The sequence below is a fragment of the Pagrus major genome, chromosome 16 (genome assembly GCF_040436345.1).
Source record: "Pagrus major chromosome 16, Pma_NU_1.0".
NCBI lineage: Eukaryota > Metazoa > Chordata > Actinopteri > Spariformes > Sparidae > Pagrus > Pagrus major.
This window is the reverse complement of record NC_133230.1, coordinates 8,838,520-8,865,589: the sequence shown is the minus strand read 5'-3', so window position 1 is coordinate 8,865,589 and position 27,070 is coordinate 8,838,520. Positions and strand designations below refer to the sequence as shown.

Sequence of the window (27,070 nt, the reverse complement as noted above, 5' to 3'; positions counted from 1 at the left end):
CCTCCTGGACAGAACCGTTTACAGTGACATGGTATCATGGCTGCAGGGACAGGTAGCACTGGCTGTGCCATGACTCAGGCAGGTATCAACGCACTGTAGGACCACCGGGTCACATCCAGTAAGAGCTGACTGTGGGAAAAGACAGATCAGGCTGTATACAGGGAAAAGCCATCAGCATGAATAAGTCATGGGGCTTTCAAAGAGTGGATGAGAGATTACAGAGTAAAAGCATGTGAAACAGAGGAATGTTTAGTAAGTCTTGTACTGATGCGTATGGAGGGAGCTGGTCAAAGCAGTGACAAGACGCCGCTGCTGCAGTCCAGTCAGTCAGTCAGTCAGTGTGGAAAAACTGTGTCAGAAAGTGATAGAAGTTGGATGCTGTCATGTGACTGCTGCACTTACGGTATGACAATGACAGCTTCTGTTGCAGCACCATTAAGTCCAACCTAACATTAAACATACTGTTAAATTGAGGTCAGCCCATCAGATGAACTGTTACAGCTACTTTCCTATTTATGAAGTGTAGCTACATGTCTCAAAAAGCCAAGCCTCTCTTTCAGCTGAACCTGCTTGTACACCAACTTTGATATAAAACTGTTAAAGGGACAGTTCACCCTAAAATGAAACAACCATTATTATACTTTTTATCCGTCTAGATTGTTTTGGTCGTAGAGATATCTGCCTTTTCTCTGATGTAATGGAACTAGATGGCACTGAACAGTAATGTCTCTTTCCAAAAATCATGACCCAGTTACTCAAGAGGATCCACAGACCTTGTTGTGGGCAGTTTCTATTTTTCTGATTTCTGTCTCCTTGCAGTAGGACGCATGCATCTATCAATTTTAAGATGAAATTGTGGCTAAAATCAACCCAATCATGTATCCATCACGCATAAAAGCAAACACTTAATCTCATGAAATCTGGTTGTCATTGTTGGAGTGTAATGTTTTGAAATCTTACTGTTGTTGTCGGGGTTTCTGATGTTGTTGTACAGTGATTATGTATTGTCTTGTAATTTCTTTTTGAGGTGTTGTCTCTGTCTCCTACCCAGCGACTACAGATGTAAAGTAGCTTATACTTTGGTTCTGAGCCGTACCACAGTTAGCACTGTCCCTGTCAAATAAACACCAATGAACGAGAGGCTGGTGAAAGCACGGGATGTAAACATAAGGCTGATTGCGTCCTTCTCGGCTGAGATGTACTTGCGCCAGCTTAGTTCGCTAGCCTCTCGTCCATGAGTAATTGCACGCTTCCTTCTGCATGTGCATCAAAGTCTGTGGATTATCTTGAGTATGATTTCTGGAAAGAGACGTGGCTGTTAAGTTTTTAAAATGTATTTTTTGGCCCTTTGCGCACCACAAGCTGAGTGCCATCTAGTTCCATTATATTCAAGAGACGGAAGACATCTGTAGGGCCGATATATCAATATACAAATACCTATATAAACATATACTTTAATAGTTTTATCACAAATACAGCAATTATTAAACAGCTTACTTCAGACGGGGACATGTATGCCAATTCCTGCTTGTGGTCCCATTTGAGCTGTATCCTTGTCTTTAGTCTGTATTTGTGGCCACTGCCCAGAAAAAGTGAGACTTTGACAGTGAATAAAATCTTATATCTTAGTGTATTTTATATCAGAGTGACCATGTATATTCAATCTCTGCTGGAATGTTGGAGTTAAACAGAACTTAGTTTTCCGATGATCGCTGCTGGCTGTGTTGTTCAGCAGCGAGCGTACTCGTTGTCATATTGAGCTTGTTGAACTACTCATCCGGAGTCGGCTCAGAAGGATGCATGCGAGCAACAATCCTCCTTCCTCCTCCTTCTCCTCCTCCCCCTCTGTTGTCCGATGCTTCCAAAATGGCCAGGAGCATCGATGTGCACCGCGTCCCCTCTCAAGGTCTCCTGATGTGAGGTGATACGGGATAACCAAGCTTTAATTGTCCCCCTACTGCCTCCAATGTGTAATCCTCTGGAGGAGGCCGCCCAAATAGTTCAGAAGGGTTTTACTGCACACAGGGATGCTTTTATAACAGATAATGACGCAACAGCTTGTGACGAATCCACGCTGACACTCCTGTTGGAGCTTTGAGTTATTTGCACGTCTTTAATTGGCATTACTTTTTCATGGCGTGGTTGTCCGTGTGGATGTGTCGGAGCGGTGCGTGCCGTTGTTCTGCTGAGGGGAGCAGAATGAGGCATGATTTATTTACTGTACTGTGCTGCTCCATGTGTTATACATACAATAACCCCTGGTTTCTTCTCTTTGATGACGGCGAGAATGAGGCTGGAGCTTTGTTGATGCTTTCTGGGTCATTTTTCAGCAGTAGGGGAGATACTGTAGGTAACGTATCTTGTTCTAGTTTCCTGGCCGGGTCTCTGTAGATTAAACCTGAATACCTGCATCTCAGTCACTCTCCCCGCTTTTCTCCTTCCTGGTTTACCTTTGCTCCAGTCTCTCTGTCTCCTCCTGTGTCCCACTCTCTTTCATCATCTCCTTTTTAACCTTTAATCCGATATCTTTAACTTCTCCTCTCTGCCACTCTTTCCTTTCTTTTCCTTCTTCTTCTGTTGCTGCTCTTTAGCTGCTCCGTGCTTGTTCTCCACAGCCTCGGGGTCTGAATCATTTATTACACGAGTCATTAAGGATGCAGTCCTTTGCACTCCGTAGTTTGCAGTCATCTTCGGGTTCAGGAACAAACAGGACGACCCGTATGAGGCGCCCCGAGGGGGTGTCACGTGTTCGCGAGGAGAAAGTGCCTCATCACTAGTGGTTGACCTGATAAACTTTAAGAAGCTGTGTCTGTGTGTCTACAATACGCGTGAGTGCGCGTACCTGCTGGGACTTTATTTTAATCCTTTATTTGTTTTAATCCTCTTTTAAACAGGCGCTCTCAAGTACAACGTTCAAATGTTCCAATGAGCTCATTTCATTTGTATGCAGCGTCGTATCTGAACCTACTTTTGCCAAGTTCAGTGTGAACAGGAGGTGCAACTGATGTCAAAACGTTCTGTGGGCTGATTTGTAAGCACTGTATCTAAATTCAACCACAGGGAAGACAAAAGTTGGTAGTTATGGCTAGAATTTGAGTTTAACTGTAACAGTAAGCATCCCTGATCAGTGCATATCATGGTCGGAGTCAGAGTAAGAGAAAGCCTGTCATACAAGTAGATTATTTGGTGTGTTTTCTATGCTTGATAAATGCAGATACAACCCCCAGTTACAAGCACACACCCACGCCGACTCCCCCGTTCATATTCCCCGTGAAGTGTGTCCACAAACAAAACAAGCAGAGTATAGAACATTAGGTCATAGAGACATACGGTCGCATCAAAATTAGTTTTATTTTTCGCTGCTGAGTAGGAGGCACATCTGCCGTGCGTTCAGACATGATTTTTAAGTGTGAGCGTGAGCCCGGCATGATGTGTCACCACGTGGGCAGCGCTCATCCTCCCAAAAACATATCCAAGTCTGATGCCCTCGCTCTCTGCATCTCTCCACCACCGTCACGCCCGAGTTTTGAAATTGCAGTCGAGTAATGTCGGCAGATTTTCTTGGGTCAGATACCAAATATTGATGGATAAGGATTGATGATCGAGTTATCGGTATCCTGCAAAGTATCAGATATTTATGCCCAATAGTTTATGTGTCGTAGCCAGGTCCATGACGTATGCATGAGGTGAGCGGGTGAATGTTTACAGTATACATGTTGCAGGCGTCACTAAGATTTAAATGTCTTTAATTGATGAAACCAAGAATGTGATTCCACTTTTCTTCTGGCAGCACAGTACATAGGTCCACCTCCCATGAACTTTTAAAATTAAAGTAGGCTGTAAAAGTAAATTTTTACCCTTGTTCCTGATAAGAGTCTTTTAATATCGAGTCAATCAAATTAAATCCGAGACTTGTTGTTGTTTGTTTCCTCCTTCAAATTACGCCTACACTGCATACAGAGGCTACAGTGATAGTTAATAACTTTAATAAACAGTAACACTGGTAAATCAGAACAGCAGAATAGCTCTTCATTAAACAGGACTTGCATCTGATGTTTCCTTTGATGGTTTTCCATGATCTAGTTTGTATATTGTGCTGTTGTATTTCATATAATATCTGTGCAGAAGAGTCTCGGTGTGCATCTGCTAAATACTTCAGTTAAGGTGCAGTTTTTGAAGCATCACCAGCGCCTGATAGCTCTGGGTTACCTGCAAAATATCAGTCTCCTATGCACAGAAGGTGGGATGGGGGGCCTTTTACAAGTCTGTGCCCAGGGGCCCGCTGCCTCATCGTTGGTCCACGATCATGTAGATCATATTTCTTTGAGGCTGAGCTGATGCGAAGTTAGAAATTCTGTTATTGGAGTGAGTTGGATTAAATTAGTGGAGCCGAAACAATCATTTCTGAGTGCGTGTTTGCTGCAGACGAAGCTAACATCAATAAGTATGTCCAGGCAGCTTAACTCTGCACTGAGGCTTAATAAGATTTCCTCCATCCATCTGAAGTGCCCTTGAGCAGGACAGTTAATCTCCAGCAGCTCCAGCGGTGCTGTTCTGTAGATGTGAAGTTACTTCCTCCCTCACGGAGCTCATGTTCTTCCTTCACTTTGTGCTCCCACCAGATGAGCGTGAGGCAGTCCAGAAGAAGACCTTTACTAAATGGGTCAACTCGATCCTGTCCCGGGTCGGCTGTCGCATCTCTGACCTCTACCTGGACCTGCGGGACGGACGCATGCTCATCAAACTGCTGGAGGTGCTGTCGGGCGAACGGCTGGTGAGAAGTCAAACCTGACATTTTTATGTTTTGCTCTCCTCTTTACATTCAGTCCGGTATCCCTCTCTGTCTCTTGTGGTCCCGCCTGCCTTTATAACCTTCTGTGTTCTGACTCGTTCTTTTGTTCCTGACTCTAGCCAAAACCCACTAAAGGCCGAATGCGTATCCACTGTTTGGAGAACGTGGACAAGGCTCTGCAGTTCCTCAAAGAGCAGAGGGTCCACCTGGAGAACATGGGGTCCCACGACATCGTCGACGGCAACCATCGCCTCATCCTCGGCCTCATCTGGACCATCATCCTTCGCTTCCAGGTAAACTAAGACCTCAGAGAGACACCTGAGAGCTCATATTCTTTTTCTTCAGCTACTGATTTTGACAGTCTGATTGGACCCTTTTGTTGTATTAAATATCAGCACGATCACTACTCACAGTAAGTTAATAATAGTCAATAGGGATAATCTTCAAAATAAAACAAACAATGTAAATCTCATTATATTTGGATGCTCTGACTGCAAAATCCAGCTTTTGTGTCCAGATAGGTTGTTAATTAGCTGAAAAATGTTTCAGAGTGAGTTGATGTATGCTATTAAAATTAAACTACCATCAACTAATCAGAGTACATTATTACTCATTTTAGTCCTACTTGGCAGAGTATGTATGCAGCACAGACAAACAGCTTCAGCCGGCAGCCTTGGGATGTTTTTCTCTCTTTCCTCGAATGTGATGCCTTCAGGTTCCAGCCGTTATTATCTGCTGTTAGAAGCACATCCAGAACATCAGAACGTGTCTGTTTGACTCTTTTATCTTCTTGTAGGGGGCATATATTTATTTTTAATTTGACAGCAACACTGTTATTTTTAGACATGTTAGTTCAAACAATATGGCCTCCTGCATTATTCAGACTTTTCAAAGGAGAGAGAGAGAGAGAGAGAGAGAGAGAGAGAGAGAAAGAAACAGGAAAGAAAGGAGTTGACTTGGTCCTGTCTGTATCTTTTCAGTCTGCATAAACCAAGGAGAACCAAAGCTGGCTAAATTTAGCCCTCTCTCAGGGCCTGTCTCTCAGATCACATCACTGCTCTAATTACTGGCCCACTGTGTGGGAAAATAAGAACTTCAATAATTACCAGCCCTCCTTCTAGCAACTGGACCACAGGTTTAGATTTGTGCAAATCCACTCGGATAATAATATTGATGAACTATCACTTTAGATTAGTTTTGTTTTACACTAATTCCTAATTTTGCTGCCAGCTATAATGTATTATGCATTTCAAAGGGGTGTTCATGCCACTTTGCCAAAAATGTTCCTTATTAATAACATGTCATTATCAGATAGCTTTTTGTTCTTTGTCTCTGCTGTGAATTGTTCTCGTTTGATTGCAAACCTCACAGTCATTAGTTAAGTTTCATTATTTACCATCCAGCTGTGCTTGTTGTTCTTCATCAGATCCAGGATATTATTGTGGAAACGGGCCAGGCGGACCAGAAGGAGACGCGCTCCGCCAAGGACGCTCTTCTTCTGTGGTGTCAGATGAAAACTGCAGGGTAAGTGGGATGTGTGACCTTTGCCATCACCAAGCTGTTGTAAACATCCTTTGGGAATTCAGATAATAATCCAATCATCTGCACAGCTGTAAATCTTGTAGTGGTGAAAAATATTTTTTGCCTTTACCGTGTCATTCAAAGCTCACCTTTTAAAAACGGCTTTTAATATTTTATTTTATGTCTAGAGCTTATATAGCTTGGATTTTCTTGGTTTTTGTTTAAAATCTTATTTGTTTTGTTATGTTAAGAATCTTTGACTAATATTTATATGTTAAATATAAATATGTTAAAGGAAAAAAATCTGTATATTAAAATCTGTAAGTATTTTAGAGATTTAGAGGTGCTTGAAGGCGAATTTTGTTACAGAGCCTGGCTAGCTGCTTCCATCTGTTTTCAGTCTTTAAGCTAAACTAAGTTTACCAGCTGCCAGCAGAAGCTGCAAATTTGATAAGCTAACTTAAGCTAACAGGCTCCTGGCTTGCCCCCTTTATCGTACAGACATGAAAATGGTATCAATTTACTATTCTTACTCTTGTCAAGAAAATGAATCAGCAGATTTCCCCTTAATGTAGGCTATGGATCCTGTCATAACTGTAAATTTCATACCTCAAGATTTATGAATAGATCGTCAGCATATAACAAAATGCTACTCTTCTTGGAAATCACTTCATCTGCTCTGGCGTGAACTTAAAGAAATATGTGGTTCGTAATACACGTGTTGACGAGCAGATCTCAGGCATTGATTTAAAACAGGAGCTCCTCAGTCAATGACGTCCTCTGGCTGCTGTGTTGCAGGTATCCCAATGTCAACATCAGTAACTTCACCACCAGCTGGAAAGACGGCATGGCCTTCAACGCTCTCATACACAAACACCGGTAAGGAGAGATGAATGGCCAAAACCACTCTCACCAGCTTTGAAATGTAAACGCACATAAAAACCCATCTGCTCAGTGTCTCTCCTCCTCATTCTCTTTCGCCGTCTCATTGTCACCTCTCTCTTTCTTACTCTCTCCGTCTTCCTCTCTTAGGCCGGATCTGGTGGAATTTAACAGTCTGAAGAGGTCCAACCCGACCCACAACCTCCAGAGCGCCTTTAACGTAGCGGAGCAGAAGCTTGGCGTGACCAAACTGTTAGACCCAGAAGGCGAGTGACTGATGGAGGCTGTGCCTTCATGTAGAACTAAATGTTTATGAGCTTTAAGCCTGGTGGAAAAAAAGACCTCGGGCCCAGAGACGTCTCTGGCTTGGCTGTGACTGACTTGTGTGTTTTGTTTCGTAGATGTGTTCACAGAGAACCCAGATGAGAAGTCCATCATCACATACGTTGTGGCATTTTACCACTACTTCTCGAAGATGAAGCAGCTCGCCGTGGAGGGCAAGAGAGTTGGAAAGGTGAGACGGAAAGATGGCGTACACATACAGTATGTACTCATGTCTTAAGTGTCCTGAGCCTGCTTCTTTAACCTTCTTTGACCTCCTTCTTCAGGTTCTGGATCACGCTATCGAGACAGAGAAGATGATTGATAAGTACGAGACGCTGGCTTCAGACCTGCTGACGTGGATCGAGCAGACCATCATCGTGCTGAACAACCGGAAACTCGCCAACTCTCTGACTGGAGTTCAGCAGCAGCTTCAGGCCTTCAACACCTACCGCACTGTAGAGAAGCCACCCAAGTGAGTTGAGCCAAGACACCCTCCCATTACATTGCACTCTATTTCTATATTCATACTAATCTGTTGTCTTTATCCTGTCGCATTTTTAAATTTTTAAGAGGAAAAGACACGACTCACTTTAAAAATTATTCATATTCAGCAAAAAGTAGTTGAAGTGTCAGAGTTACAATAGCAAAAAAATCTAAATCAAACAAAAACAAAATCTTGACTTGTGTTTGTTTTCTGTCAGGTTCCAGGAGAAGGGAAACCTCGAGGTGCTGCTGTTCACCATCCAGAGTCGTATGAGGGCCAACAACCAGAGAGTCTACACGCCTAAAGAGGGAGCCCTGGTCGCAGATATCAACAGGGTGAGAAAGAGAGCCATTCTTCATCAATAATCAATTAATCTGCTGATTATATAATTGATAAATCATTTGGTCTATAAAATGTCAATAACAATAACAACAATAAACTAATGGATTACTGGACTAATAATTAAAAAGTAGATGCTTTCAGCCCAGCTAGATGAGCAAAATTCTGTAGTTGACCTCTAAAGTCTTGGGATCTAGCAAAGAAATGAAAAGTATTATACTTCCACTGCACCTGTCAAAAAAAAACCTACCATCCCTCATGATCCGTCTCATCATCTGTGTGCAGGCCTGGGAGCGTCTGGAGAGGGCGGAGCACGAGCGGGAGCGCGTCCTGAGAGACGAGCTGATCAGACAGGAGAAGCTTGAACAGATGGCGAGAAGATTCGACAGGAAGGCTGCCATGAGGGAGACCTGGCTGCAGGAGAACCAGAGACTAGTGGCTCAGGTAAAACACTATGGAAGTAGTGTGTCTTGTAAAGTAAAATTTCTTGTGCCCCTCCACTGATCCACCCTCTGCTCTCCTCCCCTCAGGACAACTTTGGTTACGACCTGCCAGCAGTGGAGGCAGCAAAGAAGAAGCACGATGCCATTGAGACGGACATCGCCGCGTACGAGGAACGTGTTCAGGCCTTGGTGGACATCTCGAAGGAGCTGGAGTCTGAGCGATACCACGACGCCAAACGGATCGACGTGCGGAAAGACAACGTCCTGCGCCTGTGGGACTACCTGCAGGAGCTGCTGAAGGCCCGTAGGGCGCGTCTGGATAAGAACCTGACCCTGCAGAGGATCTTCCAGGAGATGCTGTACATCATCAGCTGGACGGATGACATGAAGGTACAGCACAGGAGGTCACGTTCATCGGCTAATGACATTTATTCTGTACACACTAAACTGATCGCCTCTTCTCTTTAGGCCCGTCTTCTGTCTCCTGACATTGGGAAACACTTGCTGGAAGTGGAAGACCTGTTACAGAAACATGCTCTGTTAGAGAACGACATCGCTCTGCAGGCAGAGAGAGTTCAGAACGCCAGTGCTGCTGCTCTCAAGTTCGCCAATGGAGACAGTAAGTGGAGGGCTGCTTGTGTTGAAAACATGAATCACTGTTTTTAGCTCTGATTAATCGTATTTGTTAGTAATCCTGAGAAGAATTAAGCAAGTAGAGAAACTAAAATGAGTGCATTTATAATTTGATGTGTTGTGCTTCCCCCAGCCTACAAGCCATGTGATCCCCAGGTGATCCGCGACAGGGTGCAGCACCTGGACTTGTGCTACCAGGAGGTCTGTGCCCTGGCGGAGCAGCAAAGGGCTCGCTTGGAACAGTCCCGCCTCTTCTGGAACTTCATGTGGGAGGTGGCGGAGCTGGAGAGCTGGATAAGAGAGAAGGAGCACATCTTCTCCTCTCTGGATTACGGCAAGGACCTGACGAGCGTGCTGGTCCTCCAGAGCAAACACAGCGCCTTCGAGGACGAGCTCGGAGCCCGCCGCGCCAACCTGGAACCGCTCCTGGCTGAAGGAGAAAAGATGATCCAGGCCAAGCACTTTGGCTCGCCCAAGGTTCAAGAGTGCATGGACAACATCCGGAGGCAGTGGCAGCAGCTGGAGGAGCTGGCTGCGTTCCGGAAACAGAACCTCCAGGACACCCAGAGGTTCTTCCAGTTTCAGGGAGACGCTGATGACCTCAAGGCCTGGCTGCTGGACGCCAAGAGGCAGATGAGCAGCGATGACGTGGGCCACGACGAGTACACCACACAGCGGCTGCTGAAAAAGCACAACAACCTGAAGAATGAAGCGATCAAGAACGGAGCCACCATAGATGCGCTATCCAAACAGGCCAACGCGCTGCCAGAGGAGCTGCAAAACACCCCTGATATCCAAAGACGTCTGAAAGACATCAAGGACCTGTACATGGAGCTCATGTCTCTGGCTGACCTGAGACAGAAGAAGCTGGATGACGCGATGGCCCTGTACACCATCTTCAGTGAGACGGACGCCTGTGAGCTCTGGATGGGCCAGAAGGAGACGTGGTTGGTGGGTTTGGAGGTGCCGGAGAAGCTGGAGGATCTGGAAGTAGTACAGAATAGGTACACAGAAAAAAAAATGCTATTATGCAGTCATGAATTGTTTTGTAGTCTAGATTTAATATAATAATTCACAAAAATCTTGAAAAATGTTCTGTTTCCACATGTTTATGCATCATGCGCACTGTCCTGTTTTTATTTTCTTGCTTTCAGGTTGAGCATTTTAGCTCAAGATATGGCAAATATGCAGTCGAGAGTCGATGACGTCAACAAAGCTGTGAAACAGCTTGAGGACAGCAGACACCCTCGCACCAAAGAGGTCAAAGAATGTCAGACGCGACTTAATAAGAGGTGCTTTGAATATATTATCTATTTCTTATATGTGCCACAAATTTTAATGTTTGTTTGTGCATCAGCATTTCTCATTAATCATTCAGCGTTATACCTGAAAGAAATAACCGAAAAGACTCAAATATTAATGCTCTTCTCTTTTCCTGAGGTACATTAAAAGCTTTAATTCACAGGTCTATAATTTCCTAATAACTTCCAAGAAGTTTCCTGAAAAGAAGTAATTTGGCAGTTATTATAGGTAGAATGGAAACTCGTGTGCACTTCCAATTATTTTGAATTAATTGCTTGTGAGCTCTTCTAGTCAGTGCACAGCAGGTCAGCTGGACAGGCAGAAATAAAGTGAAATGTGTCTACAGGGAAGCAGACAATTGAACACATGTTGAGAATAAAGCTTCCAATTTATGAATAATACATAAATTGAATATATTTACTTAAGTTTTAGCAAATGAACCAGGGAAATATATTTTTTCATATAATTAGTGTATGACTTTACATGATTCTTTCCAGTCAGGACTTTAGAAAGCTCGGGGTATAAAACATTCCCCTAAGATGACGTTAAAGTGATTCAAACACTTAATAAATAATTCTCTTTCAGGTGGGAGGCCTTTAAGGCCATGGTAGAGGACAAGAAGAAGAAAGTGGATTCTGCCGTCAGCCTGAACAATTACGGGCTGGAGTGTGACGAGACAGATTCCTGGATCAGAGACAAAACGAGGGTGATCGAGTCCACACAGGACCTCGGCAATGACCTGGCAGCCGTCATGACCATCCAGAGGAAGCTGTTCGGCATGGAGAGAGATTTGGCCGCCATCGACACCAAGCTTACCTTCCTGAGGAAGGAAGCCGACCAGCTGGCTGAGGACCATCCAGAGAATGCCGATGATATCTTGGCCCGCAGAAGAGAGCTGGACGACGCCTGGGACACGCTAAGGAAGACCCTGAAAGACAGAGAGGACTCTTTGGGCGAGGTCAGCAAGTTACAGACCTTCCTTCAAGACATGGATGACTTCCAGTCCTGGCTGTTTAAGACCCAGAAGGCTGTGGCGTCAGAGGAAGTGCCCGCCACGCTGCCGGAGGCCGAGGAGCAGCTCAGCCTTCACGATGCTGTAAGGGAAGACATAAACAACCACGAGGAGGACTATCACCGCGTGAGGGACACCGGTGTCCAGGTCACCCAGGGTCAGGAGGACGATCCTCAGTACCAGCAGCTGGAGCAGAGGCTGAAGGGGCTCGACCGTGGGTGGTACGAACTGCAGAAGATGTGGGACAGCCGCAAGAGCTTCCTGGACCAGGGTCTGGGCTTCCAGCAGTTCATGAGGGACGGCAAGGCTGTGGCGGCCATCCTCAACAACCAGGTACTAAACTGCATGTCTGTATGGCGTTGGAATGTAGAAATTTAGATGATAACTTGTTTGTCTTTAAGAGTAAGAGTCATCAGCTTCCTTAATGATGGGGTTAGTGATGCTACAGGTATTTAAAAGAATGTGGTATGGAAGAATGCAGTGTGGTCAGTTACCACAGCGCATGTTTGTCAGCTGGTTGTGTGTCCTTTCTTTATTCTCCGTGTTGATGTTTTCTCCGCTCTGTCGCAGGAGTACACCTTGGCCCACATAGACCAGCCCGACACGTTGGCCGGAGCAGAGCAAGCTCTAAAGAAGCACGAGGACTTTATGAGCACCATGGAGGCCAACCAGGACAAGATCGACGGCACTCTGCAGGGCGGACAGCGGCTGGTTGACGGCAACAACCTGTACGCTGGGAAAGTTCAGGACAAAATGGACTCGATCATAGAGAGGTCAGTCGTTATTTTTTTTTTTTTGCTCAATGTGAATTAAATTTAGCTATTTATAGGGGTTTCTTTCCCCACATCACAATAATTTATCAAACTTGTTCCCGGAAAGGAAAAAAAACCACATGCACACTGTTAAAAAAGATTGCCTTACTCCTCAGTACATACACTCTTTGTATCTAAATTACAAGCAAACAACACAACTCACTTGGCATGCTAACACTAGGTAAAACCTGATGAATGATGTTTTGTACTCCAAAACACGTCTCAGAAGGTGCATGTCTGTTCCTGTATTGCAGCCAGACAGCATTTCCACTCTTAACCACCTTTAAAGACCTCTTGGATTTTTATATTTATCATCGCTTGAGTGTAAAAATTTCACTCCTAGCAGTTTGATGAATAGTACTCAGGTCCTGATCTGATGTAGAAAAACACATCTTCACAGTCTATCTCATTCATCTTCAGAGTTTTAACCGACTCAGCAGTGAAACGGCTTTCTTATCACTGTATCATTAATGTCAACAAGAGGCAGTAAAGAGGGCAAGGGAGCTTTTCCCATTACCTCCCACAATCCAGCTTGGTAGACAGGCGCCTGCAATAATGGATATTGATCTTTAAGTGAGAGCTATTCTTCACGGTGTAGCAGAGAAACGGATGACTGTTTCTGGTTACCGTGGCAGGTATTTTTCTGTGTGTTCTCTCCCTGTCGTTCAGCGATACATCCTGTTATGTCACAGCGAGAGGTGTTGAGTGAAGAGGGGGAGGAAGACGGGCTCACTCTTGTGATTTTTAATGCGTTTTTTTCTCGGTTTTTGTGTTTCACCTTCAGGAACGACAAGAATAAAAGAAGAGCCCAGGAGGTGTCAGAAAAGCTCAGAGACAACCGAGACCTGCAGCACTTCCTGCAGAACACTCAGGATGTGAGTTCGCCGTCAGTTTACTGTTCATGTTATCGCTTGGTAACATCAATTTGTACATGAATTATTGGTTTAATTATCCCCTCACTGAGACATGACATCACAGTGTTTTTCCTCTTTTTATCGCTTGATTATTGTAGACAATTTGCCAAACACACCAGGCTTTGTTTACTATGACACAGTGGTACTTGATGAGGCTTTCTTTGATTAAATTTATATCATCCCTATTTGGGATAGGGGTCCCATTTGGCTAATTGGTAAATGCTCTGTTTGTTAAAGATAAAGACGTAAATCCTGCTCAAACAAAGTCACCTCTGCACAAATTTAAAATGCTGATGTTTCCATGACTTTCCCAAGTTTTGTAACCCTATTCGCTTCTTAGTCTTTGTTGTTGATTTGAATCTTTTTGGCTAATCCCTTATGTTCCTCTCTCTTCATGCTTCAGCTGACTCTGTGGATCAACGAGAAGATGCTGACGGCTCAGGACACGTCGTACGATGAGGCCAGGAACCTCCACAGCAAATGGCTGAAACATCAGGCCTTCATGGCCGAGCTGGCCTCCAACAAGGACTGGCTCAACAAAGTAGACCAGGTTGGTAACGCTGCATTTTATATGTGAGAAAGGGGTATAGAAGTATTTCAAAGGAGACACATTATGCTCATTTTCAGGTTCTTAATTTTATTTTTCATACTGGAATAGGTTTACATACTTCTTCTACTTCATACGTTCTGTTTTAGCTCCTGTCTCTTTAAGGCCTCCCCCTCCTGAATACCCAGTCTCCTCTGATTGGTCAGCTCACACACGCCTGACCCGGCACCGCTAACAACAACAGAGCAGCTGTGCTAATTCAATTCTTATATGCCAATCTAGCTGCTAGGCACAAATCATGCAAGTGTGTGACATGGTGACATAGTGTGATGTCACAAAGCCACGGTATTAAAGTCAGGATGACTGATGAGGCGTTTGAGGAGCAGTATTTTCTGTGGGAGAGAGGAGCTTCAGTTGCTGTGGACTGTGACCTTTTCAACTTTCAGGATCTTTCACATGCACAAGAACCTTTATAAAACACTGAAGGAAAGGAAAAAAACGAAAAAAGGATAACAGGTCTCCTATAATAACAAAATATCTAAAGAGCTTCCCATTTTCTTCACATTAGCCTTTGACAATAACTGATTTAATGCGGGGTTAACTCCTCGATGAGGAATCCCTAATTAGGTCTTAAAGTAAAAAGGAAGTGAGCGCGTCTATTGCTTCCGTAATGAGGTTGAGAGTTTGATCAAATTCTTGCCGGAAAGAAGGCACGTCTCGGTGAATACAGAGCAGTTTTGGGAAATGTAAACAATAGTTTTTGCCAACTGACATCTAAACACAAATCTTAGTGAAGAATTTGTTCATACCATCTGGCAGGGGAGCTAATCATCCCAAATCATTTAAGAGGATAAATTCATGTTTACACCTCCCGAGTTCAAGATCAAATATATTTCAGCGTTTTAAAGGAAGGGAAAAAGAGACGGATCCTCATAACAAATACTGAAAAACAAAAAAATGTTGCTATATATTTGGCATATAATCAGAGATAGTGAAACAATTACGACAGGAATACAGACTAACTTATTACTATGGATAATAGAACATTTATTGATAAAGTATGAAGTATAAATCAAGTAAAGTTTTTGCTATCTTTCTTTTAATCATTTCCTTGACTTGTCTCCTCCATTATTTCTATAAATTCTATTGTTTTCTTGTCTCTGTGTCTTTCTGGATACAGGAGGGCCAGGAGCTCATGGAGTCCAAGCCTGAGTTTGAGCCCATTGTTACAGAGCGTCTGGCTAAACTCCACGAGCTCTGGGACAAGCTGGAGTCCACCACCCAGGAGAAAGCCCGGCTGCTGTTCGACGCCAACCGCTCGGAGCTTTTCGACCAGAGCATCACTGATATGAAGAAGTGGCTCGGCGGGCTGCAGCAGCAGCTACAGAGCGGAGATGAGGACGTCAAAGACCTGACCAATGCCAACATCCTGCTCAAGAAGCACCAGGTCTGTGTCTTTGTTTTAATGCTTACAGTTCCTTTGGTTATATGCACATCTTCGATTATGTAGTTGAATCTCACAATGGGAGAGGATACATAAAAGTTTTAGCTTTAGCTTATGTGCTTTCCCAAGATTAACTTTAGGTGAGTGAGCATCTGTGTGGGATAGGATATTGTCCTTTACGGTTGGCACCTGAACACAGCAAGAATTTCTTACTTTGAGGCACTAACCTGCAATAGCATATTGGGTAAAAAAAGAAAAAGCCAGGGGAGGCATCATAGTTTTTGGTTAGAATGATTACTGACAGTTGCAGCAGTAAGAGTACAATACGAAGAGTAGTAGTTACCAGGGGGCTCCAGCAGGGGGAGCGTAAAACTGTTGTGGGACAGCTGCGTTGTGGGAAACCTGGCTTTATCCTGTCAGTCATTATACACATGATCTGAGGAAAGTTTGTTCATCAAGGCTCATATGTCAGAATTCGGCTATTAAATGTCGCTGCTTGATCTGACCTGCTGATGTCTCCACTAGAGGCACCGACGGCAGATTAGCGTCAATTATAACACATTCCTCGCCAAAAGAAAGACTTGACCGTAATGTTACATAACCTGCTAACACACAATAGATGTATCTTGTGTTTAGTGTGCACAGAGAAATCAAAAGTCCTATTTAGACCATGGGGTAGTAGAGCCTCTTGTGGTCAAAATGAGTATTACAAAAACAAACACTTAAATATGAACCCTACAATTTATTTTTTCTCCTGCTCCTTTTTTTCTACATGGTTTCACACTGCAAATTTTCTGAGAAAAAAAGAGAATGAATGCTCAGATATTGCCTGACATTAAAGTGGTACATTTACAGACACACAATACATTTGCAAAAAACCCTCTGAACCACATCACTTGCAATAAGGGTGCTGAGAAGCTGCAGTATCCCCTAAAATCTGACATAAAAACAACCATAAATTCATAAAAAAGGTTGAACGTATAATGACTTTCTCCATCTTTACTATTTCACTGATGTGATATCAATCACAAGATCAATATGTTGTAAATTAAACCAGAAACAGCCTCAGGCACCATCCAAGACAGCAGTAAATGCTGAATAAAGCTTTGTATACTGGAGACGAGTCGTGAGACATATTTAAATATATATGTAAAGAACAACAAGAACACCATAGGTCTTCTAACTTATATGAGAGTCTGTGTTGCATTAGTAAAAATTTCATGCAATCAGTTGCTGAAAATAGTCTCTAACTTCAGTTTCACACATAAACGACCAAAGAAAAACTAACTTCTGGTCGTTTCACCTTCCACTACATCATGATTAGGCTCTTGAAAGGCTATTCATCTTTATCTCTAATCGTGTCTCCCCTCGCCAGATGACAGAGAACCAGGTGCGTGACCGGGCGCGGGAGCTGGAGGAGCTCCAGGAGGCCGCCAGGAAGCACGGCGGAGGCAGGGAGGACCAGCCGGAGCTCGAGGCCGAGCAGCAGGCCCTGCAGAGGGACTTCCAGCAGCTCCTTACCCCGCTGGCCCAGCGCAGGGGCAAGCTGGAGGCCGCCAAGTCTGTCCATCAGTTCTACAGAGACCTGGCCGATGAGCTTGTGAGCATGGATCCAATTTCAGAGCAAAATTAATGTGTCGAAACTCCCTGCCCCTCTCAAAATGATTGATAGCACAAAATTAGAATAAGGAATGTTAGATTTTTTAAAGGAGCTGGATTAATGTTGGCTTTTGAATGACAGCAAGATAACACCTCTTAGAAATATGAAAGCCTGAGCTTCAGAGGATGTTTTTTTTTTTTTTTATCCCCTGAAAATGATAACTTATTAATACGGAAATGAAGTTTTCAATTACAGTATGTGCACTTAGTATGCATGATAGTAAGACCACCAGCTCTCTTTATGAAATTGACTCTTCAGGTGAATCTTGGTTAAAAAAAAAAAGCCTTAATCCTTTATTGGTTTCACTGCTTCAATCCACTTTAATCAGGTGGAGGAGACAGCTTAAAGAAGGACTTTTACCGTTTGAAATGTTGGAGACAATTTTTTTAGAGCGGTAAAATTTAGGATAACAAAAGATGCTTTTCATTTCTTATGCTCTGTGAGATCGATAAAGCCATTTCCCAACAGAATCTGGTACCTGCTGTTTCCCTTGTCATTGTCACAATCTTCTTCCTCCTTTTAATCGTCTTCTTCTTCAGCTCTGGATCGAGGAGAGGATGCCCCTGGCAATGTCACAAGAACATGGCCACAATCTTCAAACTGTGCAAATGCTGCATAAGAAGAACCAGGTAAGGGATTTGCCGGTTTAAGAAGAGTTATGTCACTGTAAATCTCCTTTTTGGGACGGATTCATCTGACACTAATATCTCACTTGCGCGTTTTGATTAGCTTCTACAAAATGCAACTCAGAATTTCTTTTTTCTTCTTCTTCTTGAAACTGCTTATACTGCAATAGTCTTAAACCCAAAGAGATTCAGTGTACAGTTATATGTGACAAAGAATAACACCAAAGGGGCGACTCAATAGCCCAGTTGGTAGAGCGTGTGCCCCATGTACAGAGGCTGTGTCCTCGCCGCAGCAGCCCAGGGTTAGGATCCACCCTGTGACTCTTTGCTGCATGTCATCCCCATCTCTCTGTCATCCTGTTTCCTGTCTATCTTTGGAGGTACTGTAAAAACAAAGCCACAACACAGCCACTCCAAATGGGGCACGCACTCTACCAACTGAGCTACCGGGGCGTCCCAGTTTAATTTTTTAACTTGACTGAAATGATTAATAGTTTATCAGAAAAGTTGCAGATTATTTCTCTGCTGATGTTGTCTCAGTGGAGATACAGAATACTGTGAAGTAAACTGAGTTTCAACTGTCAGTGAAGATTTATGACTATACTGCAAAAGCAAAGAAAACAAGATTTTGTTAACCTCACAAAATACTTATCAAGTTTCCATATATCACAAGAATAGACATGAGTTGATAGTGTTTGAACTTCTTTATTGAGAAGTAGTTGCGGAGGGGAGTTTAGAGCCACTTGAACATCACCTCTGGGGAAATCCTCTACTATAACTGTCTCTTCTCTGTCCTTCAGACTTTGCAGAGAGAGATCGAGGGCCATCAGCCCCGCGTCGACGAAGTTCTGGAACGAGGGAGGAGGATGGCGGCGGCTGCCAGCGCAGAGGACAGACCGGAGGCAGAGCGGATCGCCGACCAGCTGAACGAGCTGGAGGAAGCGTGGGCGCGGCTGCAGGACGAGATGGCCAAACGCAGGGAGAGGCTGAACGGCTCCAACTTGGCCCAGCAGTACTACAACGACGCGGACGAGGCCGAGGCCTGGATAGGCGAGCAGGAGCTGTACATGATCGCTGATGAAAAGGCAAAGGTGAGGAGCAGATCGAGTGCCGCTCGTGACAGACAGCGAAGCAGGCTGATTAACTCAGGGAAGTGGCCGCAGATGTCTGAAACACAGTTCTTATTATCTAAATCAGAACACGGCATATCATGTTGTGCAAATAACAAGTGGCACTGCATGCATTAACATGATTACATGGTCGGGGGCTTCTTCAATTAAGTTGACACGGTTTTTATAAGTGCCACCCTCTACTGAGAGCTCATTTGGAGTATTTTGTTTTGCTTTGATGTGCAGTCTCTGGTCCCTTTTTGCGCATTAATTTCTCCTGCCTCCCCCTGATTCTTTCTCATCCTCCTCTTCCTCCATCTGTCCAGGACGAGCAGAGTGCCATGCTGATGCTCAAGCGCCACATGATCCTTAAGCAAGCTGTGGACGACTACTCTGACTCCATTCAGAAGCTGTCCGACCGTGCCCAAAAAATGTTTGCTGAAGACCATCCCGATGGGTTTGTGCTTTTATAATTTGATTCACACACAGAGAGAATTACATCTGAACTCCTTGTTAGGATGCTAATTCACTCACGCCGCCCCAGTCAGTTGTGGTTTAGGGTGATAAGAGAGACCAGCGTGTAAAATGTGATAATTCCTGAATGCTAATCACACGCCGCATCTAGAGTAAACCTAAATCCAATCTCTTTGCCCTTTTCTCATTTTCTACATCCTCTCTGCATCTCATTTCCTTGCGTCCTCTCCCTTTACCTCGTCTGCAGCGAGGAGATCATCAGGAGACAGGGCCAGGTGGATAAGCAGTACGCCGGGCTGAAGGAGCTGGCGGACGACCGCGGGAAGAAGATGGACCACACCTTCCAACACTTCCAGCTGAGCCGAGATGTGGAGGAACTGGAGCAGTGGATCGCGGAGAGAGACGTGGTGGCCTCCTCTCAGGAGATGGGCCAGGACCTGGACCACGTCACGGTAATAGTCACACAAACACATGCACACACAAGAAATCCCTAAGAGAAACTGGCCAAAAAATTCAATTATCTTGGACTGACCGCGAGCCAAAAAGACACCTGGGTGTTTTCTTTTAGAATTAAACTTTAGGGCTCATGTTTCACATTATTATTTTTTTGTCATCTCAAAAATATAGAGACTATTTCTTGCCGACAGAGGGACGTTAAGAGATGAATACAAGCTTCAACATACAGGCCAGACCAGGAGCTTCAAAGTCTGACACTCCAAACAGGCGTTAAGAACTACAGTTCCCATAATTATTTTGGGCTGTTAACAGGATTTATAATGTTGAGTGTGATGCAGTGGCTATATCTGACTTCCCAGGGCCCAGAGGCTGTCTAAACCCACAGCTTATCCATGCTACAAGAGGCCTCAAGGGGCCCCTTGAGGCCTCTGTTATGGATTTATAAACAATAACTCAATTAAAACGTTACTTTAATCATGTAGGCTAGAAAAAATATTCAACCACATCATGATAGAGAAATATGTAGACGAACAGGCTATAGAGGTAAATAAGAATGCACTTTATTATTCCAGTCCGTAGGCCTGTCTGTGGGCGGCTCATATAGCCTTGCAGCATCGCGCCTTTGCAGGCTTTACGTAATGACAGTGAACACATCACAATGAGAACGACTGAAGTTCGCAAGGGCTCAGTTCGCACGTCCAGTGGGTGGACATTTGGATTCAGCCAGTGAGTTATTTAGCTTGTTTACATTTTGTTCACACTTTGTCAAATAAGAACCATTCAGAGTATGCAAAAATAGCCAGCGGCCATTCCTGACTTCAATTAACGGAAGTAAAGACATCACTTTCACTGGATGTCTGAAGAAAACTTCAAAAACATGATGATTCTCAGGCATCTTCTGGAGTTATAAGAGGCATCTTTTTATTATTTCTATATGGATTTATGGATGTTATGACTCAGTGAGGAGTGCAGTTTTTGATGCAAAATTCAGCAATCGGGTACAAAAGGTTTTTGAAGTATCTTCTTCGACCGTGTGAGCTGTGAATCACCTCCACTGTTGCTGCAACTGTTGAATGTGTAGGTGAGCAGCCAAACCAGCAGACCTCAGGTCTTCTGGCACAACTTTATTTGTTGATCCAAAAACTTTAGGGAAGGCAGCTTTTTATACTCCGAGCTGAGGATGTGAGAGCTTTTAAACGTATACCTAAAAGCTATCTCTTTATCTCTTTAGCCTGGCTTTTGATTAGGGCGATTCATTTGTAAACATCATATTATCAGCTGCTCAGTCGCCTGTAAAGCACTTTGAATTGCATTAACCTGTACGAAAGGTTTTTCTTATAAGGTTTGAGTAATACAGTAGGGTCGCCCAAAGACACTTACAGCTACGTGATTTATGTGCTTCTATGTAAACCGATTTCATGTTATTTTGGGTGTGGAGTTGTTTAAGATGAGATAGGTGTGCTTGCTTACTACAATTCATACAATTATGGGACCTGAAAAGTCTGAACAGACGAAGAAACAATAAAAGCGTCTCAAGCACAACAAGAGAAAACCACCAGAGGATAGTTTGCCTATTTTATGCTTTTGCTTTTAGTCTTTTGCTTCATTTGATGTTAGCTGAGATCTGTTTTGATGAACACTCAAGCACTCATGTGTATTCTAGTCAAAAAAGGTTTCCTCTTGTTGCCATTTGGGCTCATTACCTCCACATCGTCTTGTGCAGCTTCAAATCAAAATCAAACTGCAACTTGCACATTCCTGTTCTTGCTTACCCTTTAAAAACACATTCGTCTTTTCCCTTTAGCTTCTGAGGGATAAGTTCAGAGAGTTTGCACGCGAGACGGGGATGTTGGGCCAGGAGCGAGTGGACATGGTCAACCAGAAAATAGACGACCTGATCGAAGCCGGCCACACCGAGGCAGCAACCATGGCTGAGTGGAAGGACGGCATCAATGAGAGCTGGGCCGATCTGCTGGAGCTCATCGACACCCGCGCTCAGCTCCTCACAACATCTTACGAACTGCTCAAGTAAGGAAAACAGTATTGAAGTAGCAGACCAGGAGCAGAGAGACGGCCAATTATCTGAACCGTTGCCAGTGGGATTACATGTCTAATCCTGTAATGCAGCATAATGTCTGCACTGTCACACAGAATCAACTGAAACAAGACGACTTTACATTGATTTTAGTTGCCAGGATGATACGTGTGACGATAACACACACAGAGCCAAAGACACTGAGAGATCGAACCCTTTTTTTCTTTTTTTTTAAAAAGGTACTTTGATGACGGGAAGGAACTCGTGGCTCAGATCCACGACAAGCAGAAAGAGCTGCCCGATGACGTGGGAGAGGACTTCAGTAAAGCTGAGTCCTTCCACCGAATGCACGCCGCCTTTGAGAGAGACATCACCGCGCTAGGCAAACAGGTATAACACAGGGGATCAGCTCTGGGAACACAGCAGGCAGCGGCCAAGAGGCAAACTGTGATGATTCATGTCTGGAGGCGGGGGAGAGTGCTGCAATATTTAGGCAACAGTGAGAAGTTTTCTCAAGGGGCGAGAACCCATAAACGGTGGTGCAGCAGGGGGGATGCTTAATATTATCAGCCTCTTCATCTCTTTGCTCTGGGGTGAACGATCAATTCATAATATTAAAAAAAATGAAAGCTGCAGTAATAAATATTTCTATATGATCTATAGAATATATGAACCTCAAAAATTGAAATACTGGACTTCTGGACCACTTTACTGAAGTCTATTCTCAGCGTTCACACACTTGAGGCTTCAAATTTCATATTGAAGTTGCATATTGGACCATGACTGGCTTCTAAATAAAATCCTGCTCTTGCGTACACGACTTGAACTCAGATTTAAGTTGAGCACAGAGAAACTCTCCTTCCTTCAGCAGATTAAAGTGAAAACAGCCTTCAAGTGTCAAACTCTTAATTCTCCTTCTCCCAGGTCCAACAGTTCCAGGAGACGGCTTCACGTCTTCACGCCCAGTATGCGGGAAGCAGAGCGGAGAACATCCAGGCCACAGAGAGGGAGGTGGTGGAAGCCTGGAAGGGCCTGCTGGACGCCTGCGACGGCCGCAGAGCACAGCTGGTGGACACGGCCGAGAAGTTCCGCTTTTTCACCATGGTGCGAGACCTGATGGCCTGGATGGAGAGCATCATCCAGCAGATAGAGACTCAGGAGAAACCCAGGTGAGCAGACCAAGGACGAGGACTTCAGTTTAAGGCAGGACATTTAATCTTAATGGCAAAGTTCAAGGGGACGCTTTTCTTTTTCTACAAAGAGATCCAGACAACTGGAAAACAAACCCGAAACCTCGCCCTCAGTGTTTCAGTTGTTTAAGTTGTCAACAATAATTCGAACATGTTTACTAAGTCATAAGATGTCGGCTCAAATAAATTAATTAGACACAAAAAATGTCAAACTGTATCAACATTGATTTCTGCCATTTCCAAACTGCAAGAGGCTGAAACATTCAGACAAAAGAAACAAACGTGAAACCTCGCCCTCTGAGTGTTTCAGTTTCACTTTTTACTTTCATGAATTTAAGTTGTCAACAGAAATTGGGACATGTTTTTTTGTGTTAAGCAGAATAAAAAAACAATATAGATGCTTAGATGAGTTAAATCAATGTTTACAGGGAAAAGGAAGAATTATGTCTGTGGAGTAATAAAATGTAGCCTCAGATAAATTAATTAATAACATCAAACACGTCAAACTCAATCAACATTGATTTACAAACTGCAAGAGGCTGTTTCTCTTTTTTCTGAAGAGAAAAACATTCAGACGGCAGAAAAACAAACCTGAAACTTTTCCCTTTGAGTGTTTGACTTTCAAATCAGTTTCAATTGTCAGCAACACATTTGGACATTAATGTTTTTGTTGGTAAACAAAAACACAAAAAGCAGCCTCAAAATAGGGCTTACCTGAGTTAAATCAGTCTTATTTTTATAGAGGTGGAAACAGAATAATAGCGTCTACTAGGTAATGAGATGAAGGCACAAATAAATGACTAAATAACACAAAACATGTCAAACTATATCAACATTGATTTCTGTAATTTCCAGACTTCAAGAGGCTGTTTTTTTTTTTCAAAGGATAAAATCACTCAAACAGCTGAAAACAAACCTGAAACCTTGCCCTTCGAGGGATTGAGTTTTACATTTGACATTCATTTTATTAGCTGGTTGGTTTGTTTGTTGTTGTCGTTGCTGTGTGATATTCTCAACCGAGTAATAAAACACAGGCTAAATGAATACATGTATAAAAGTATGTATATAAGTGATATTCTTTATTGTCTTATTCAGGAAAAAGTAAATATTTGACCTTAAAAAGCAATTTGTTTAAAAACAGAAAGTATAAACACACATCCCTTTATGAGACTGTTTATCTTATTAGAGCACATCTACAGTATATTTCTATTAGATATAAGACACTGCCTGCTCATGTAGTTCCAGTCTCTACCAACAGAGGTAGTCAAACTTCTTGTAATACCTGTTATCACTTGACATCCCTCCCTCCTCCACATTAGGGACGTCTCATCCGTAGAGCTCCTGCAGAAGTACCACCAGGAGATCCGCTCAGAGATTGAGGCCCGGGGAGCGAAATACTCCGACTGCATGGACCTCGGCAAGACCCTGCTGACACGCAAGCACCGAGACTCTGCTGAGGTAAGGCCCCGGCAGCAAAGACAGCTCCTTTTCATCCTCAGCTGGGCCTCAGATTGCCGCTTTCATTAGATTTAATTACTTTTCTGGGAGTGATTGTTCTTGTCTGGCATAATGGAACCAATTGGATCGCCACGAAAGGAAAAAAAAATCCACTCATCTTACACTCATCAGGGAGACTATAAAGCAAACACTAATTAGAAATGGAAAAGCCAAAAGAATTTAAATGAGCAATTGACCCCGGCCTGAATCTAACGTGCGGTTAATTACTTCACAATACTAATTCTTGCAGGATAATAGACAGTCTTGGGGCTGAGTTGTTTTAATAGTGCTGATATGTAACTGCCACTGTATAACTGCTTGTGCCAGATCAAGGAGAAGCTGGTTCAGCTGACGGAGAAAAGGAAGGAGATGATGTACAAGTGGGACGACAGATGGGACTGGCTCAGACTCTGTGAGTAAAAACAGGCTAACCTCAAACCTAAAAGCAAATCCTGTACATACATTTTTTTCCTTCACAGGTCCAAACTGCCAGAAAAACATATGACTAACCGATGTGACAGCTCATATTTGTGCAAACCTTTGCACACTAGAGAGATCAGTGCCAAAACAAAACACTCAGTCTCCAATAAGCATCTTTGTTGGCTTTTTAAAACAGTCTGTGATGAAAACAAAGATGTTCTACGACAGTGTTTACTCTTGTACCAGATGGATCCTTAAACAAAAACTTAGAGTTCTATATTCACAATATGTGTTCAATATGCGCATCTGTTTTATAAACCTCCATAATTGGCCAGTTTAAGTCTTGAGAAAAGGCTGCTTCATACTAGATGGGCAGCAACAGAAAAAGCTGATAAAAAGCTATAAATGTCCCCACTTTCTAAAAATGTCCATACTTACTACAAAATGTCCTCACTTTCCCTGAAATTTTCCTCACTTAGTGAAAATGTCCCCATTTTACAAAATGCCTTCACTTTTAGAAAATATTATTTCTTTCAAAAGCCCTCCACTTTTCAAAATGTTCTCCCCATCTTAACACGTCACTTTTCAAAACAAAACATGCACTCAGTTTCTAAAAGATTTCCAGTTTCTAAAAAATGTCCTCACTTTCTAGAAATGCCCATACTTTCTCACCTGCGAAAATGTCCGCATTTTACAAAATGTCCTCCTTCTCAACGCGTGTACTCATCTTCTAAAAACTTCTTAGAAAAGGTCCTTATTTTGTACAAATGTCATCACTTTGTAAAATGTTCTCACTGACCCCCGTCTTTACTTCAGTGCTGGAGGTGTGTCAGTTTGCACGGGACGCCTCGGTGGCGGAGGCCTGGCTGATCGCTCAGGAGCCCTACGTGACCAGTAAAGACCTGGGCTACACTGTGGACGAGGTCGAGAAACTCCTCAAGAGGCACGAGGCCTTCGAGAAATCCACCGCCACTTGGGAAGAGCGCTTCTCTGCACTGGAGCGCCTCACTACAGTATGATTAACTCAGGCAACTTTCAACAACAAATGCTTAGTTAATGAAGGCTGAAGATGATGGCAGTAATGTGATGTAGAAGCAAATAACAGAACAGGTACTGACTCCTGTTCACCAATGTGTTGCAGCTGGAGCTGTTGGAGCTGAGGAATCAGCAACAAGACATGGAGCAGTTCATTAAAGACAGCCAACTTTCAGATAAGGACAGCAGGTACACATACACACACATACAGACATGCACACAGTCATTTACTGTATATGCACCATTACACCTATAAACACAGACATTTGAATTAATTGGTGCTGGTCATCACAAATGTTTTCTCACTGTCAACAAATCCATTGTGAAAAAACAACCAAGAATGAACTGATCCTATTAACATTATTGTCCTTGTGAAGCCCGATGTTTCTCACTCCTCTATGCTATAGACCAAGGCTTTTCAATTGCAAATTCAATTGGGCCATATTTTAAATCCAGGAAATGGACCAGATATTTTCAGCAGCCCATTGAAGGCAGTTTTTCATTGTCAATTTTACGTTTCGGGGTTGACAGACTCATCATTTCGGCAGAGCACTTGTCCTCGTCCAAATGATTTGAAAAGCTACTGAGCGTGGTTGTAAATGTGTCACACATGATTCATGATCATTTGTGAAAGACAGTTTATCCGTTCATCCTGCCCAATCAGTACTGCAGATGTCCAGTGCTCGACAGGGATGAGAAGGAAGCCTATATGTACAACACATCTATAAGACTATATGTGTTAGACATACAGGGACATATACTGTAGGTTTACATAGTTTGTTATATATCAGATTTATATATAATGGCTCATTCAGAGGTTGCTTCTGGGCCAGATTTGGGCCACTAATTGAAAAGGCCAGCCACAGACTTCTATTGTTTTAAAAACTATTAGGCCCTCATGAACTTAGCTGACGTCACCTGTAAGTGTTTGAGTAAAGAGGCTGCAAGTGGCTAAAAAGGTATGAATAGGAATGACACTGCACATTGTGACATTTGACTTTATTTCCTATTTATAAACACAGAACGTTGCAAATCTCAAACTTTAACGCAGTCACACAGACATCTCTTTCTCCGTCTCTCTCTCTATACATACACACAAACTCATTGTTCCTCACCCGC

The 27,070-nt window shown here is 43.4% G+C and overlaps 1 protein-coding gene across 1 annotated transcript in view; it reads left to right on the top strand.

Moving 5' to 3' along the window:
- The window catches only part of sptb (spectrin, beta, erythrocytic), a 44,605-nt gene that overhangs the window by 11,958 nt on the left and 5,577 nt on the right, over window positions 1–27,070 (top strand). Inside the window, exons 3-32 of the mRNA XM_073483048.1 lie at window positions 4,623–4,774; window positions 4,912–5,085; window positions 6,219–6,316; window positions 7,112–7,192; window positions 7,346–7,461; window positions 7,597–7,709; window positions 7,804–7,991; window positions 8,221–8,338; window positions 8,628–8,786; window positions 8,873–9,175; window positions 9,254–9,404; window positions 9,552–10,422; window positions 10,573–10,710; window positions 11,306–12,065; window positions 12,303–12,505; window positions 13,329–13,419; window positions 13,862–14,008; window positions 15,186–15,452; window positions 16,825–17,049; window positions 17,649–17,738; window positions 18,536–18,826; window positions 19,171–19,301; window positions 19,566–19,770; window positions 21,579–21,802; window positions 22,049–22,199; window positions 22,734–22,978; window positions 24,319–24,457; window positions 24,824–24,908; window positions 25,733–25,929; window positions 26,058–26,140. Of these exons, the coding sequence (XP_073339149.1) occupies window positions 4,623–4,774; window positions 4,912–5,085; window positions 6,219–6,316; window positions 7,112–7,192; window positions 7,346–7,461; window positions 7,597–7,709; window positions 7,804–7,991; window positions 8,221–8,338; window positions 8,628–8,786; window positions 8,873–9,175; window positions 9,254–9,404; window positions 9,552–10,422; window positions 10,573–10,710; window positions 11,306–12,065; window positions 12,303–12,505; window positions 13,329–13,419; window positions 13,862–14,008; window positions 15,186–15,452; window positions 16,825–17,049; window positions 17,649–17,738; window positions 18,536–18,826; window positions 19,171–19,301; window positions 19,566–19,770; window positions 21,579–21,802; window positions 22,049–22,199; window positions 22,734–22,978; window positions 24,319–24,457; window positions 24,824–24,908; window positions 25,733–25,929; window positions 26,058–26,140 (6,196 nt within the window). The remainder of the gene's footprint in view (window positions 1–4,622; window positions 4,775–4,911; window positions 5,086–6,218; window positions 6,317–7,111; window positions 7,193–7,345; window positions 7,462–7,596; window positions 7,710–7,803; window positions 7,992–8,220; window positions 8,339–8,627; window positions 8,787–8,872; window positions 9,176–9,253; window positions 9,405–9,551; window positions 10,423–10,572; window positions 10,711–11,305; window positions 12,066–12,302; window positions 12,506–13,328; window positions 13,420–13,861; window positions 14,009–15,185; window positions 15,453–16,824; window positions 17,050–17,648; window positions 17,739–18,535; window positions 18,827–19,170; window positions 19,302–19,565; window positions 19,771–21,578; window positions 21,803–22,048; window positions 22,200–22,733; window positions 22,979–24,318; window positions 24,458–24,823; window positions 24,909–25,732; window positions 25,930–26,057; window positions 26,141–27,070) is intronic.